Source organism: Sceloporus occidentalis, unplaced genomic scaffold (assembly GCF_023333645.1).
Source record: "Sceloporus occidentalis isolate IW3139 unplaced genomic scaffold, rSceOcc1.0.p SCAF_4, whole genome shotgun sequence".
NCBI classification, from domain to species: Eukaryota; Metazoa; Chordata; class Lepidosauria; order Squamata; family Phrynosomatidae; genus Sceloporus; species Sceloporus occidentalis.
In genome coordinates this window covers 13,017,486-13,035,045 of record NW_028316984.1, presented here as the reverse complement: position 1 = coordinate 13,035,045, position 17,560 = coordinate 13,017,486, and the positions used below count along the sequence as shown (strand labels likewise).

At 37.2% G+C, this 17,560-nt stretch overlaps 1 protein-coding gene across 5 annotated transcripts in view; it reads left to right on the top strand.

Annotated features, from left to right (window-relative positions):
• Nucleotides 1-17,560, top strand: part of LOC149313515 (ADP-ribose glycohydrolase MACROD2-like) — a 1,160,252-nt gene that overhangs the window by 557,748 nt on the left and 584,944 nt on the right. For all 5 annotated transcript variants that reach the window (XM_089519240.1, XM_089519238.1, XM_089519239.1 and 2 more), the window contains exon 6: nucleotides 11,013-11,134. In XM_089519240.1, coding sequence (XP_089375366.1) covers nucleotides 11,013-11,134 — 122 coding nt within the window. The remainder of the gene's footprint in view (nucleotides 1-11,012; nucleotides 11,135-17,560) is intronic.

Sequence of the window (17,560 nt, the reverse complement as noted above, 5' to 3'; positions counted from 1 at the left end):
ATACACATGCTACATATAAAGTAGAAATGAATAATGCCTTACTTAACAACAGTTTCTTTTTTAAAAAAAGGCATGTGATACTTTTCTGTAAACTGATTTTTTAAAAGGAAAAATGTCTTTGGGTCGAGTGGAGCACTCATGCACTTTTCCTATCTGAAATAATTTAAAGACATTGTTGTTGCCAGTTAAGTGACAAATATAAGGCAGTGTTCTTAACAGTTTAACTGACCACATTTGTTTGGGCTGATTTGGTAAAAGAAGAGAGTGAATGAGTGTACTGTTCTCCCTTCTGTACCAGATCCTACACTTGGGGATTTGGACCAAGCCCACAGCTATTCTTCCCCAGCATCTGAAGATCTGTATAGATTTAACAATCCTTGGTGTTGCTTGGAGTATTTGTGTAAAAATTATATGTAGTTTAAGGCCCACTTTGTCTGTCTATATTTTAAAGGACCTTTTAAAGATGCAGAGACCTGACACACTGCAGAAATAAAGCAGTTTGACACCACTTTAACTGTCATGGCTCCATCCTGTGGAATCCTGGGAGTTGTAATTGTTGGGATATTCAGCCTTGCCTGTCAAAGAACTCTGGTGCCTCGGCAGACTACAAATCCCAGCATCGTGTAGGCTAGAGTCATCGCAGTTGAAGTGGTATCAAACTGCTTTTATTTCTGCAGTGTGGATATACCATAAATTGTGCTACATCAATTAATTCAGGGCAAAAATTGCTTTCTCTGACATCATCTGAAACAGTCATGCTTTTGCTGCAGAGACTACAAGAAAATCAGATATGTGTTTCACTGTATAATTAAATGGCATTTGGTATTCAGGAAAGAGGAAGTCTAATTTTAAGGCCTTTTACAACAGAAAGTGCAAAATCCATCCCTTAAATCTTGCAAATCCAAGGTTGTTTCCATTTATAAACTGGATTCGCTTTGTGGGCATTGGAGGGAAGAAAATTAATCAGTTTCATTTCTTTTATTTCTTTTTTAAAAACAGGAAATAAATTAGTTATGGGTGTTGAAGGCAGTATATGCAACTGAACTTGCAGCACCAAAAATATGCATGCAATGAGTTGTCTTCATGTGCAGCAGTGAGTGTCTTGGAAAAGGAATATGAGGGAATTAGCATTCTATACACCAAACCTTTCCCTACATATAATCAGCAAAGTAAAATTTAATATGTAAAAATATCAAGATGTAATTCAGTTTCCTGTCATTTGAACATCCAGGTTTCCCTCCAGAGCTATATGGGTGGGTCTTATTGTTTAAACTGCCCCTAGCAATTTGTATGTCATATATTTTTATTCACTTCAGTATGGAGCGATAGCTTCTGCCTCAAAATTCATACCATTCCTGCAATGATTGACAGGATACAGCTTCATTATGCAGTTTGCTAGATGGACCGATTATGGCTCTGAATACAGGAATGCAAGTGAATGAAAGGAACATGTAATTGATTCTTGGCTCGGTGTGCCAGTTTGTTAACCATTTAATGTAGTCTGCTCCCTTTAGACATAAGAAGATGGAAGAAAGTGTCCTCTTTTCTGTTTGTTTGAAGCTTCATTAACACTTTTTGTTGAATACTTGAAAAATTGCCTATGTGGAACATCGTATTTATTAATTGCATCCACACCCCCCACATTCATTTTTCAATTTACACTTCGGTAAAGAAAATTAATATTTTTTCTCTTTTTCTTGCGGCTGGCCCTATGACTGCAACCCCCCTTTCCTCCCCTTTGGCAATAGTCATTACACACTGTAAACATTTATCAAAATAACTCCAAAGGTTTATTGACTGATTTATGTAATGAAAAAGCCAAATGCAACATTTCTTGTTTGCTTTGTCAAAAACTCTTAAGATTTAATTGATGAGGCAGAACTCTATATACAATTTCATTTTTCACAAGCCCTCGGGGGACTGCTTCTGAAAAGTTGATTAAATCTGAAAATTAGATTAATTTCCACTATTGTCTGAACAGAGATATGAATATTCAGAATATATGTCAACCCCCCTGCCCCCAAATGGCTGAGACACACCTGTGCTGTTTATACAGAACCAAAATGAAATACAAACATTTTCATGGCATAGAGGACTTAACCTTTTGGCATGCCAGTGGATTTATGACCACTGATGTCCACAGGAAGCCACCAAAACAACAACAACAACCCCTAATTCAGATTTATGTATATTTGGATGTAATAATATGAGTATTCCGCATCCATTTATTATCATTTCTATTCTGAGGGTCCTAATTGAGAAATGTAGAAAGATGAATCTTTACCCAGAATGGCTTGCCTTGTAGATTAGGATTGATTCTTATGGTTCAAACACAGCAGTGAAAGTCTTTCTATTTCCTAACAGACCAGGGCGTGCATCATAGTGATAGACTTCTTCATTAAAGAACATTTCATCTGGTAATAAAATTCATCTGGTAATAAAAAGTTTTCTTGCAGACAAAAACAAATAATTTGACATTTTTCTCTTTGTTATGCAAAAATAATAAAAATGGTACAGCTTTTAAAAAACTATGCAATGTAGGACTTACTCTGTGCAAAATATAAAATAATTATTCTGTGCAACAAATAAACAAAGCACATCTTCTACAGAAAACTCCACACAAAACAGCAGTTTCTCCACAGAAATTTTATTTTCTGCACATAATACAGTCAGCCCTCCTTATCCACAATTCTTTATCCATGGAGTCCGTCATCTATGGCTAGAAAACATTCAAAACAAATATAAATTCCAAAAAGAAAACCATGATTTTGCCATTTTATACAAGGCACACCATTTTACTATGTCATTGTATTTAATGCAATGTATTTGAAATAATGACCATGGAAGAAATGCATAAATTCAACCTAGACAATAATGGAATTGAAATAGTTAAAGAGTTCCAGTACCTACAAGCAGAATGGTGACTGCAGCCAAGAAATAAGAAGTCTAGGAATGGGAAGGGCAGCTATGAAAGAGCTAGACAGGATCCTAAAGAGTAAAGACATGCAACTGAGCATCAAAGCAGTGAGCACCAAAGTCAGAATCATCCAAGCCGTAGTATTCCCTGTCACCATGTACGGATGTGACAGCAGGATCATGAAGAAAACAGATAGGAAAAGAGTCAATTCATTTGAGATGTGGTGCTGAAGAAGAATGTTGAGGATATTATGGATTGCCAAAAAGACAAACAAATGGGTCCTAGAACAGATCAAACCAGAAATACCTCTAGAAGCCAAGATGACGAAACTGAGGCTGTCATATTTTGGCCACACTAACTCGAAAAGACATTAATGCTTTGAAAGGTGGAGGGATGTAGAAAGAGAGGTAGACCACACATCAGATGGATGACTCAATCAGGAGGCCATGGGTATGAATTTATAGGAATTGAGCAAAGCAGTGGAGGATGTTGGGCATTTCTTATCCAAAGGGTTGCCATAAGTCAGGGCTGACACAAGGGCAGTTAACAACAACAACATTGTATTTAATGGAACTTGAGCATCCATGGATTTTAGGCTCCATGAGGGGGTCTTGGAACCAAATTCCAGCAGATACTAACGATCCACTGTATATAGTTTTCTATGCAGTAAACATGTTTTCTGCATAGTGGTGTTATTTTTTGCATATGCACATCCACACAAATCCTCATTGGCACATTTCATGCAGAATAAATCCTGAAATGTGAAGATTTTCATCCAACTAGGATTCTTCTTATGAGCATATATCGTGCTACTGAAGACACCAATTTTTCATCATTTTTCCAAATATTTTTGAATCTTCTTTCCATTCCTATTCAGTAGGGATCAGCTAAAGTGGCATCTGTTTCTACACATCTGGGAACTCTTTATGCCGTAACTCATGGAGCTTTCCCTGGTTCTCATGCTAAATGATGTAAAAATGTCCTCTCCTTGTCTTTTTACAACCTCTATCTTGCACGGTATTGTTGACATCTGTGAAATATCAAAGCTTGGGTGGAACAAATGAAAACAAAATTTGAATCTGTTTCAATTTTCAATTATTAGTAAGTCTTGTAAGAATCTTAAATCTTTATAACATAATTCTTTGCATGCTTACTTGGAGCTAAGTTTTGTTAAGATAAATGAGGATACCTTCAAGGTAAGTGAGCCCAAGACTGCCTTAGCTACCTTTTTAACATCTTCTTGAATCTGTTGTTCAAGTAGTGGCTGCATCTTGTATCTACTACACCTATATGCATTGTGTGCATAAAATATGAAGCCATGCAATACTTAGGTTGCCTTTTGATTCTCGTGGGAGAGTTGTTTTAAACTTTTTACAGCATAATTTTATATAGGGATACTAGTTTTGAATTGTTTACAGCACATTTTAAGATAACAGTTTCCCTCCTAGTATGTCTTTTTGTTTTATTACATTTAAATCCTACTTTTATTCTCCAGGGTTTTTGACACAGCTTCCAATTTACTCTCACGGTAAAGTAGGTTGACAAGCTGAGTGTTAGTGATTGATCTAACACCACTCGCTAAGCTTCATGACCAAGCAGTGTTTTGAACCTGCATTTCTCTATTCAGTGGCACACATCCTTGGTCATAATAGTGAGCCTCTCAGATCAGTGCTGTCATATACTTCGTGCCAAGATTCAAATGGAAATTATTTGCATAACATGTAAATTAGGCTACAGATTTGGGAAATTTGAATTATGTAACCCTCTGTGAATTACATTTGAGTTCACCATTTCATAGGATTGTAGGTTGTGCTGAACACTAGCAGTTGAAAAAGAAGTGGCAATGAGAAGCAAAGAAGGAGTTCATTTAATTGGTTTCATCTAATTGCACAGATGTACCATAGTGTTTCCATTTTAATGCTTTCATGAGTTCAAGATCTTTATATTTTCATTGGCAATTTAATTTGGTGGTAGATAGGACCTGTAACAAAACTTTGCAGTTAGGAGTGTTCCTGTTCAGGTTCCGGCCTGCCGTTCCCTTTCCTAGGTTGTTCCATTTCACCTTCCACTCCTCTGTATCTGATTTTTCTTCCTTCCCACAAACAGACAGGCACCATTCTGAGGCTCATGACATTGTCTGCTTTTACTGGGTGGTTTGCGGTGCTGTTCCCTTTAGGGGTTTCTTCCCCTGAATATTTTTGTACTTCTGTGGACTAGGGAGATTCTCGAGCTGGCTGATACCTCCCTTTGGTATGCAGAGGAGGGGTGGCATTTGTGCCCACCTCTTACTCAGATAGTGAGATTGCTTTTAGTATATAGAATTTGTTAGAAAAAATGCTATTCTACCTTGCCCCCCTCCTATTCCTAGTTAGTCTTGAGAATGGTTTGAGGCTTGTTTACATTCTGTTCTGGCCTCATGATCCACACAGGTTATCAGAAATGGCAGCATGCAGACAGCAGGGGCGATGAATACAAACAATGAATACGTGCCATGCTTGATGAACATATGAGTGTATTGCAGTGTACTTTGATTGTGCTTTCCATTAATTGTGTTCTTCTCTCCAAAATCAGATCCTTTCACCTTTATTGCCTCTTGTAGAGTGTGCCTTTAAAGGGAGAAAAATGTGTATAATGTTTTCCTCTAAGATGCTTTTTGTTCCTTTTGTATTTAAAGAAATCTGAGCTTTAGTAGTTGTGCCATCCATGCTCACAATTTTATCTGCTGTTTTGCCAATGAAAGTTCCATAGAAGGTACTGCTTTATTGATGTTCCATGGAAGATACTGCCTGTTTCTGTAGAGCCAGCATGTCAAGAAATTGGGAATATTGTTTTTTGGACAAAATTTCCCAGAATTCCCCTAAGTCACCATCCACATATGATGTTTTCAAGCCCTGCAACTATCCACAGTAAAATTGTTTGTGCTTATGCCAAATATCAGGTTATCTTGTCTTTGTCGCTTGGCTTTACTGATATATATTTCTCTGGGCCAGTCATTAAAGTGTGGGAGAACTCTCAAATAAATACCACCATCGATACCCACTGTGATGTAGTAATTGGATTTAGACCAGGTAGACCAGGGTTGAAAATGCCTGTGCAGCTACAAAAGTTACTGGGGAACAGTAGGCCAGTCATTTTTGGCTGAACTACTTCACAGAGTTGTTGTAAGGGTAATGGATGAAGCCTATTTATGTTCTCTTCAACCTTTTGGTTGAAAGGTATATTTAATTTTTAAAATGATATAAATTTTCTCTGCAATACTTAGTATTTATTAAATCCTTTTATTTTCCCTTTGGGTGAGGACTGTGGAGTAGAGTGCCATCTTTAAAAGTGCTCTCTTGCAGAGCCAGCTCCATGAACATTAGTAAAGGCATTTTCACCATCCCACTGTGACTTCTAGCTAACATACTCTTATACAACTGAGAATAGCTTTTATGCCCCATATATTCCCCCCTGGTCTTATTTTCTGAACATCCTTTTCATACGGACTCGTATTAGCTTCCATTTTATTCTTTTCTGTTCAGAACTATAGTTTCCTTGCCTGCTCTTTCTTCATTGATGTTTGCAATTTTACCTAGTTTGGTCTCATCTCCTAATTTTCACCTGTGTTTCATTTTACTTGCCAAGAGCATTATGGAATGCCTTAGATGACAGCAGACCTCATTTAGTCTCCCAAAGTGTTTTTCTCTCATTCATTCTTCCTCCTGCTCTTGTTCTCCCTCCTCTGCCTTCAATGCTATATTTGTCAGTAACCTTTAACAACAGTTTCCTTATTTCACATGAGCTTTAGGATATTTTCTCTTCCGTTGCTAATTGTGTAACAGTTCCTAGACATTTTACAAATTTCTGTACATCAAGTCAGTGCTTTGTAGAAAGTGCTTGAACCTTCTGAGTTTTTATCTTCAAAAGAGTTTGATGGAGTCATAGGCTTCCTGCATAATTCACAGGTTGTAGAGGAGGTAACCCCACATGTCTTCTATGTCCTTTGAGATGCTTGTTGAGGTCCTTCAACCTTACCTTGCATCCTTGTACTGTTTTCTTTGTGCCAGCTCTGTATTTTTGAAGGTTACAACACACCACATCCCTAACAAATTGCTAGTGTTGCATCATGAGAGTTCTTGTCTCACTTTAGCATACTACTAAGTTGTGTTTGTTCTGTACATAGATATAAACCCTAATATTTCAGCAGAGGCTAAGGTTAAGACATTGACAAGTTCCTTTAAAAAGGTAATTATAGTTCTGATTGTCCTGAAGAGTAGTTAGTTGCCATTATAATTGAAATTAAAAAGTTACTCTTTGCTTTCCTATTAAACAAAAGTAACTTGAAGAGTGACCCTTGTAGCAATTTAAAAATCCAAAATGCTACAAGCCACTGACCTGTGGTAAACAACACACGCTCTTTCTGCCCACCTAGTTGTTGCCTCAATACCCACAACAGAGCACAAGGCAACAGCAATCCCCCCAATTTGGTGTAGCTGTACCCCTTAACTATGAAAACTAATGAATGTTAAAATTACTTTATAAGAAGGAGTGAAGGTATCCATCATTTGGTTGCAATCATATTGTAATTTAGGCCTATATTCAGTACTGATTTTTTTTTTTTTACTTACAAACAACTAATTATTTGCAGTTAGTTTCATCTAGTCTTTAGTAAGGTTATGTTGTTGTCACACACCTCCACCCTCCAAACACGTCTCTGTTAGTCTTTGGCAAACTAGCAATGCCAGCTTTTTTATTTTTAAAGCTAGCTTGCATGCTTGGAGAAGCAATTTTATTACCAGACGAATTGTTCTTTAATAAAGAAGTCTATCGCTATGATGCATGCCCTGGTCTGTTAGGAAATAGAAAGTCAAATTTGCAGCCACATCCAGGGCTGATGGTTAGATTCTGATTTGCAAGACAATGAAGAAACTACCAAATCTAGGACCAGCGCAGCACTTCAAAAATAACCAGATTTTCTGTTGTTGTGCTCTGTTACATCAGTGCAAATGTTTAGCAATTAGCAGCCTTATTTGCAGCTCTTGATACCATCATACAACATGTGCACATTAATGCACTGTTTGGACATTGTTAATTATGATTGATATATTAATACTGTGGGTCTCGCTTGCCAATAAAATGTCAAGCTTGCTTTCTAGTCCAGCAGTATTTTGTGGTGCTAAGTCTTTATTGCTGATGACAGGGCCCCGCTGTGGCAGGTTCCTGTGGTAAAGGCTTTGGCAGACTACTAAAATGATGCTTCTCTGTGTTAGGCACTGGGTGGGTGTTGACCTTAAAAACATTTCCATTTTTACAAATAGCAACCGCCATCATAACTTCATATGCATAGGCATTTTGTTTTACACAGTTCACTGAGCAAGCTGTTCCAGTCAAATACTATAAGCAGCTGTAATGAAAGGGTTTTCAGAATGAAATGGGAAACACATATTTCTCTCTGTGCATTTCCACATTTGTTTGTTCTACTGGCAACAGTTCTTAGTTTATTATTGTGCTGCATAAAATGCATATGGATTATAATGCTTAGGTTGGCTGAAGGGTAAAAGCAATGTACCTTTTTTGATCGCTGGTTGTCATCCTTCCTGTCATCTGACATCAAATTTCAGTATTTCAAAGGACTTTGCTGTTAAGTACTACAGATGTAATAATCAAGCCAAATAATCTAGTTTTGTTCCTATAACTAGAGGAAATAACTATGATTAAAACAGGAAGGTTGATAGTTTCCCTTTCTTGTGCTTCTCAGTGTGATATTTTTAAAGCTGTCAGAAGGTTTAGCTGTATAAATCCTTCCCTGTTTGGTTGGTACTTGTTTACTTACAAAACAAATTCTTTCCTGGGTGTTGCCCATTGGCAGTCATTTAACTCTTCACATTTGCTAATCTGCAAAGAAGATTGGAGAACAGTAATGTGATTTCAACCTGGCCAGCTATGCAGGAGTTGGAAATTGTTCTGTAATGCTGAAGGTTAGGCTTGGATGGTAACCATATTGGGTTTTATTTTAACCAAATTATGACTGTATAAAACTAACTGTGGAGAGTAAAAAGAAAAAGATGAGGACATACCTGCTAACATGTAGTAAATATGTATGGTCCTAAAGAGGCAAGAATGGTGGTTTCCATAACGTGTGCTGGAAAACATGGTTGCTCTTGGGGGCATGTTGTTGACAGGTTGTTTAACTCAGACCCAATAGATACCTTCTGTATTGTATGGCAACAACCACAGATTTTCTGGTGAGGATCCCATGGAGAGCCAAAAAGACAAACAAATAGCTCCTAGAACAATCAGGCTAGAAATCTCCCTGGAAGCCAAGATGACAAAACTGAGGCTGTCATACTATCATGAGAAGGCACGACTCTTTAGAAAAAGCAATAATGCTAGGAAAGTGGATGGAAACAGAAAGAGAGGAAGTCCACATATTAGGTGAGTGGACTCTATTAAGGAGGCCATGAGTATGAGTTTGCAGGAACTAAGCAGAGCAGTGGAGGACAGGGAGTCTTGGAGATATCTCATCCACAAGGTTGCCATGGGTTGAAATTGACTTGAGGGCAGTTAACAGCAATAAACACTTTTGGATGAGATCCATAAGTTCTAACACAAGCATATCTCAGGAAATGACGTAATTACTTCTTTAAAAGGAAATTTGGTACCAGAGGCAGAACTGACACAAAAAGAAAAGGGATAGATTTCTACACTACCGAAAAGAAAAATGGTTCAAAATGTTTCAGGAAGGCTTTTGTTTAAAGTTAACAATCTTGTCAAGAGACTATTTGAAGGCTTGTTTAAAAATGCACTTAGGGATAACATTTTCTCTCACCACCACTGTTATGAAATTCATTTTGACAGGCAAACTTAATAAATTTATGTTTTTTAAATATGCTGGGGGAGCCAATGAGGCAAGCATATTGGCTCTTTTTCTCTCTGTTTTGCTGTCCAGTAAAGGATTTTGGAGGCAGAAGTTGCTTATCTTGCCTATTGTATGCAAGCACACAGAGTTACAGTAAGATTGACTAATGCAGAGAACCACTCTCTCTCAGCTCAGGCTTCATTGCATTCTTCATCGCAGACCTCCTGCTGCAACCTGACACTAAAAGTCTGCATTTCTCCAGCCCTCCTTCACTACTCCCTAATGATCATGCTACTAAAAAAAAATCCAGCTAGGCAGAAGATAAGGAGACAAAGAGGGGACTAGGCAGGCATAAAATGGCTTTGTAAAAAGGAGCTTCAGTATCAGATGGTTTGTTGAATGAAGTATGCTTGTATTATGGAGCGTGAGGAATAATCCTAATTGTACAGTGACTTTAGATGAATGTAATCTCTGCTGTACAAGTACTAAAGATGGATAGCATCCTAAGAACAAACCCCTCATGAAGTAATATTCTGAGCATTACCCAGATTTGTTCTGAGGATGCCATCCATCTTTAGTACAGCAGAGATGACATTCATCTAAAGTCACAGTACAATTAGGATTATTCCTCATGCTCCAATTTACAGTATGATACAGGCATACTTTCAGCAAGTGGGATAGTCTACGGTCACCCAATAATTTCATTCTTGATTTAATGCATTATATAGTCCGCCATCTAAATATGCTTCAGGAAAGAAAGATGAATGGTATTGTGGGGAGACATTTCCACAAAGGCGGTGGGTGGGTCTAAAACATAGGCCATAGACATCATAGGCTAAGATACTACCTAACTCTCTGAAATGGTTTTGCATTTTATTATAGTAGTCTGTGTGCTGACTGTTTCAGGCTGTAGGACAACAAATATGAAAAACAGTGTGCAAATGAATGTGAAAGAGCAAATAGGTTGTTATGGTATAGATTAAATGTCTCCATAAATAGTAATTTGTGTCCCAATGGGGGCACATAAAAGGCAGCCTCTATTACCTTACCTTGCTTTTGGATTCTGCTTCAGCTTAAATGGCCTCATTTAAATGTAAGCGTTAAAATTATAATTTATGGTGTTTCTCTGTAACAGCTGTGTCATGTATTATGTCTGTTTGAATCTACGAAATTGCCATTTTGGTGCTTAATGGTTCAATTTAAGATGTTATATTGTTTACTTTGATCTTTATTTATTTATTTGACTGTTCTTTGCAGATGTCATTCATACTGTGGGTCCTATAGCACGAGGGCATATTACTGATAGCCATAAAGAAGACCTGGCAAATTGCTACAAGACCTCGCTGAAACTGGCAAAAGAAAACCTCATCAGATCTATTGTAAGTAAACAGTATCTATAACTTGTTGCTTAGCCTAGAATGATTAATGACAGCCTTCTAGAAATATAGAAATTGTTTATATTGTTATAAATGCTATTGGATGAAAATGGCAAGGAAAATGAGGTGTTAAATAAATAAGCATGCAATATGGCAACTCCTGAACTTGTCAAGTTGGTAATTTTCAGCAAGAGATTTTCATTCCTCAAGTCTATGCCTGATTCAGTTTTTATTTTCTTTCGGGTTAGTTTTCTGAATGATATTAATGGCAATGAAGGCTTTTTAGGTGAGTAGAATTTACTATAGGTTGAGTCTCCCTTATCTGAAATGCCTGGGACCATAAGTACTTTGGATTTTGGATTTTATCAGATTTTGGAATATCTGCACATTCATAATGGACTATCTTGGAGATGAGACGCAAGTTAGAATGTAAAATTAATTTACCATATACACTTGACTGTATAAGCTGACCTCATGTATAAGTTGAGGACAGGGTAGGTGGCCAGAATTATGGATTGTGATATGACCCATGGATAAATCGAGAGTAAAACTTAGGGGCATGGAACAAGGGATGTAAAGGATAAAGAAAAGGAAGATGATGCCAAAGAACTTACAAAATTCTGATAACTGTTTGTGCTCACCCTAAAGGCTGAATGGATGTGGAGGGAACTGTGGTAAATGGTGTAATATGGCAGGGGAGGCAACCAGGCATAGGCAGGGCTAAGAAAATGTGCACATGTCCAAAAGGATGCAAAGGCAAAACAAAGAAAAAACAGTGATTATAGTTTAATTTTAATGTTTGCTCGATTCAATCTTTGCTTGATTTTAGCCCATGGAAGCTGACAAGAGTACACAAAAGTCTTATTCAGATCCTTCAAAGACCTATTCCTCTCAGCATTCCTTTGAGGGGGAAGTGCCAAAGAGCTATCACCACCACCATTTTTCTACCCAGGCATTCAAAAAGGCCAGACATAGCAGTACAGCAGAGACATTAGAGAGGCTCAGTGCTTGTTTAGTTGCTGCTAGGATGCTCTCACCTTTCACTACTGTACTCCGAGAAGGGGATGGTTCCCTTTTTGATAAGAATTGAAGCATATTACTTACATTGACCTATGGATAAATCAAATCCGGTTTTTGGAGTCAAATTTTGGACTAACATTTTTAGACGTATACATGAGTTTATAAAGTATGTTTCACATACATCGTATACATATAGCCTGATGGTAATTTTCAATAATTTTTATTATAATTTAATAATTTTGTGCATGTAAAAAAGTTTGGTTGTGTACACTGAACCATCAGAAACCAAAGAAGTCACTGTTTCAACCAGCCTTGTGGACAGTTTTGAATTTTGGAGTATTTCAGATTTCTGAATTTTGGATAAGGGATACTCAACCTGTATATCAAAACAAAATGTCAGTTTATTACAGGTGGTATCATTATAGACCTTCAAGTGAGGCCTAAACTAGGTTTTGGGGAAACCATTGGACCACCAGATGTTTTGGACAGCTACTCAAATAATCTCTTGCCATTGGCCATGATGGGTGAGATGGGAGTTGTAATGTAGACAATGAGTTCCTTATCCCAGCCCTAAATACTAAACTGTTTGCTTTGGTCTGTAATTTAGTTATTGTGGCCATTATATGTAGAGTGTTTATTTTTCACGGCTCATTTTGATTACGTTATTTTTAATTATTCTTGTTACTGTTATGTTTTATGGTTTTTAATTTTCTTTTATGCCACTTTGGGAGGGTTGATAAGATGGCTCATATGCTTTTTAAATAAACAGATAAATAGTTTAGAAATGTGAAAGTTGTATATTTCCCAGTGGCCCTCAATTATCAGTCAGCTGAAGTACAGCAAGAAAAACAATTAAAGAGGTAGCTTTCCCTACAGCCTCAGTTGCTTTAATTTCAAATTTCCTACTCAGGCCAAATATAAAATTACTTTTGTAACAAAGCTAAATGAAGTTCAACAAGACTATGACACTGTCTTGATGGAGGTGCTTGCATTTATTTCCCACCAATGGCTGTGATCCTGGATTGAGAAACAGGGCATAAAGGTCCACCTAGGTAGAACTACACTCTGACTCCCTTCTCACATGCCTTAAAACCTAAATGCCTCATTTTGCACACATATCCCATGGCCATGTAATGGCATCTGAAGAATAGGTGGCAGAGTAGAAAAAACATCTTATTATGTCCCTATAAACAGAAGCATAGCAGTGCAGGCATCTTCTAGGACAGGCAGGTTTTAAGGGGGGTGGCGGATTGTTGGGAAAGGGAGGAAATCTTTTCCTCTCAGCAACATGAAAAGGGCATATGCCAGCATTAATCTGACACTAACAGGATAACAGGATGTCATTTTGCATTGAGTATAACCACAGAGGAGAATGCTGCCTCCACCACCATACGTTCCCTTCGCATTCCACATCCATCCCAGAGGCGGCGATTTTTGAGAACGGTTTTGATCAGTAAGATGCGTTCTTCACCCCATCCGGTTCCTGTCACACCCCCTTTTTGTAATGCGATGGCCCCGTTCAAGGGCCTGTGTGATAAACTTACATATTAACACCATTGCCTATTAACACATCCATTGCTATTAATATGTCAAGTCTATTTTTCCATATGCATGATGTGTACATATATCTAGTATCTATGATGGAAATTCACATTCATAAATTTTCCAGTGTTACATTTTGATTTTAACAAAATGGCAGTACACCGTCTTCACCAAGAGAAAGCAGAGGAGGCAGTAAGTTAGTGACTGAGCGAGCAATTTAAAACCCTCCTAAACTAAGAGAGAAAGAAGCTGTCAAGAAAATGCTTCTTTACACAGTGCAGAATTAGCATGCATTGTATTAGTTGAATGCTGTTGTGTTGGCCACTGGTATAAGATGGCTTTTTAAATGGATTAGACAGATTCATGGAGCAGAGGTCTATCAACAGCTATTAGCGAAAGCTTTAAAAAAAAGAATCCCCATCATAAAGAGGGAGTATACCTCTGACAACCTAATGCTGGCAGCAAAGGACAGAGGTGGCTATATTAATCATGTTACAGAGGGCGGTTTTTGAAAACTCAATGGTTGCTTTTCTGCTTCCAAAATGAATGGTGATTCACCTTTACATATCAACAAATCTACTCAACCTTACTAGACTGTTGCTGTGAAAAAGAAACTCAAGAAAGCGCGGCCATATAGGATTTAAAATTTAATGTAAACAGTTGCCATTTATTTTATTTATTCATTTCAGGCATTTCTACCCGGAACAGTTTACATTCAATTAATAAAAGCAAGTCAGACTTTACATGCAACATAGGAGGGAAAGGGGATGGGGTAAAAAGAGGAACAGTGGGAATTGAAGGCTAAACAAATACACAGCATTTTGCATGTACTATGCAGTTTAAGAACCCTTTCCATTTTTAATGCTCCATAAAGTGTTTGTGGTCTTGATCCAGATCAATGCAAACATGGGAGATTCAAACCTGCCCCTAGCCAGTTTTCATTTGGTGTGATGAAATCTGGAATCAACTCATTTAATCCAATGGAACTTACTTTTGCAAACATCTAAAAGTCTGCTTACCAATGATCTGGGTAAAAGACTGATATATTTTTATTAACATGCACCAAAGATGTGTCTCTCTCTATTTTTTTTTTAATTTCTCATGACAAGATGAAAGGACTAGCTGTAATATTGTTTTTCCTTGGATGCCAACAGACAGCATGTAACCAACATCTGATGAATAATTTTGACAGTCAGGTTATTCTTGGATACCAACACAACATTTAGGTGCTGCATAGATTACGCACTGGATAACCTGCAATGACATATAGATTTTTGTGTGTGTATATATGCCTCTAGTAGGTTTTCATGTAACCCATTTGTTCACCACAGAAAAGGCCACAGTCTTTCTTATTATCATCACACTGCAATGGGTAACAAGTGAATCATAAATGAGTTCCATGTTGTCAAATACTGGCTTCTACAACCATTTCTTAAAGTGATTTTTCAAGTTACTTCATTAATATGTCAAAGCTTTTTCCCCATATTTGCTGTTGTTATTTGCTGTCAATTTGACTTTGGCCTATAGCAGCCCTATAAATGAGAGACTTCCAAGAACTCTGGTTGTTAACGTTCCTGCTCAAGTCTTGCAGTCTCATTGTTAAGGATTCTTAGACTGAATCAATCCATCTGTAGTGTGGTTTCTTCTTTTCTTAATTTAACATGCAACATCATCTTTTAGAGTGAGTCGTGTTGCCTCATGATAAGTTCAAAGTATGATGGCATCACAGTTCAGTCATATTGGCTTTTAGGCAGAGTTCAGGCTTTGCCTCCATATGCTATTACAGTTATATGCCAGTTAAGAAAGTGGATATATTCCTGGTCATGACTTCTTTAACATAAATTTTGATAGTTGTGGCAGAAATAACATGGAAAGAATAGGGATAGGTTCCTGCATCATGGCAAAGAAGGGCAGTGTAACATGTTTTAGCATTTCCTGCGCCTAAAAAAGACACAAATTCGTAATAATTTGTACATGTGAAATAAAATAAATTTTGCAAAGAAAAACATTTTGAACTTCCTAGATACCAATTAAAGGCCTTTTCCAAAATGCATCTAGAAATAACTTTTTATTTTTCCAGACTCCAGTTTTTGTATAATTTCCATTTTGGTGCCCAAACTTATAAATCTATAGGGAGATTGCTTTGTTCTTTTAAACAGCAGCATTTCAGAATTCCATGTGTATTTGTGTATAAGTGTAACTGTTTATATATCTACCCACATATTTTGTCAGAAACCTGCACTTTTGATGTACTTGAGAAAATGTACACAGTGCGTGGAAACAAAGCTAATTTGCTGAAAATTCTTCAAACATCAAGGCTTTCTTTCTCATAGTCTGCCTTCAGTCCCTGCATGTGGTTGACATATGCTCATAGTGAAGTGTCAACTGAAGCGTGAGGTATTGTTAAACTGAAAGTTTGAGGGTATATGCAGACAACAAAGATTGAACATGAAACAAAAAGATTTATCTAAAATTCACCATGAAAACAGCATATAAAGTTAGCATTGTCTTGTCTTTCATCCACAAGGCAGTCATTTGTCAAAACTGTTATGAAAATAGAAAAGTTTTATACCCAGAAGGTAACTGAGCTGTGAAAATCTGTCAGTCTTCTCCTTAATATACAGATGTGTGTGTGTGTGTGTGTGTGTGTGTGTGTTTTAAAAAAAAAACTTGGTCTTCATCGGTCTGGTTGCAATGATTTGTAACTAAATATCTTGGATTCCTCTACCATAAGTTCTGTGCTATTATCAGTGCTATGGGAGTGGGGGAGTTAGGAAAGGCCACTGACCCTTCCCTGAAAAATGACTCCCCCATTTCTCCCTCCTACACTTATAGATGATAGCACTATTTACCTAACAAGTCATGCATGCAAAAATTCTTTGAGAAACCACTTTGCCTTTTCCTTACCTCCTTTTTTTTAAGTGCTGTCATAGTTGACCCTGTATCAAATGGGAATTAAGACTGATGTATATAAGCTGGAGTAAATCCACAAGGAATGTGGGTTAGTTAGATACCTGAAGGGATCAGGGAGTCAACCAAGAGCCAAACTGTATATTATGAAAATACTAAGGGGAATGCAAAATAACCTCTGGTGAGAAGAGTCTATCAACTTCTCATCTGGATCCATGACGGTCTAAATTGTACAGTGATACTAGAGTCATCTTGTGAATGAGTGATATTTAATGACAATAAATACAACCAAATTATTTAGAATAGCAATGGTAAGCCTTAACTGCAACTCTTTTCTGGCATGTTCAGCTAGACAAATCTTAGATTGCATTTTTTGAAAGACGTTGTCTAGCTTTGCAGGGTAGGTTCACTGTTGGTTTGGTGATTCCACAGTCCAACATGCACAGCAAGTGCCTTTAAATGTGATAGGCTTCTGTAATGTGCTGATGTGGTTAAAGACACAGAATATATCCCAGACCACATGGGAATAGGCCCTGATATCAGTCAGGCTCCAGGAATAAACAAGGCTTGTCTGGGTATGCTTGTCTGTCCAGACAGCTATCCTTCCTTCCTTGAACGTCATAATGAACAACAACAAAAACAAACCAGAAAATAATATAATAAATAATAAATACATTTTTTATTTATATCCCACTTTTTGTGAAAACAATCAAAACGGCTTACAACATTTAAAAACATTCTACATACAATAGTATATATACCATATCCCCCCTTAAAAAAGAATTAAACAGGTTAGAAAAGCCGGGATCCAATTATTAACTACCTGAAGGACAGCTGATAGGATTTAAAGCCTTGGTTTCCTTTCTTGTTAAGACACATTCATATGAATAAATATTCATATGAATACTAACTTGAAATTTTAATATTTATACTGAGCATGTTGTGGTGTTTGCGCCC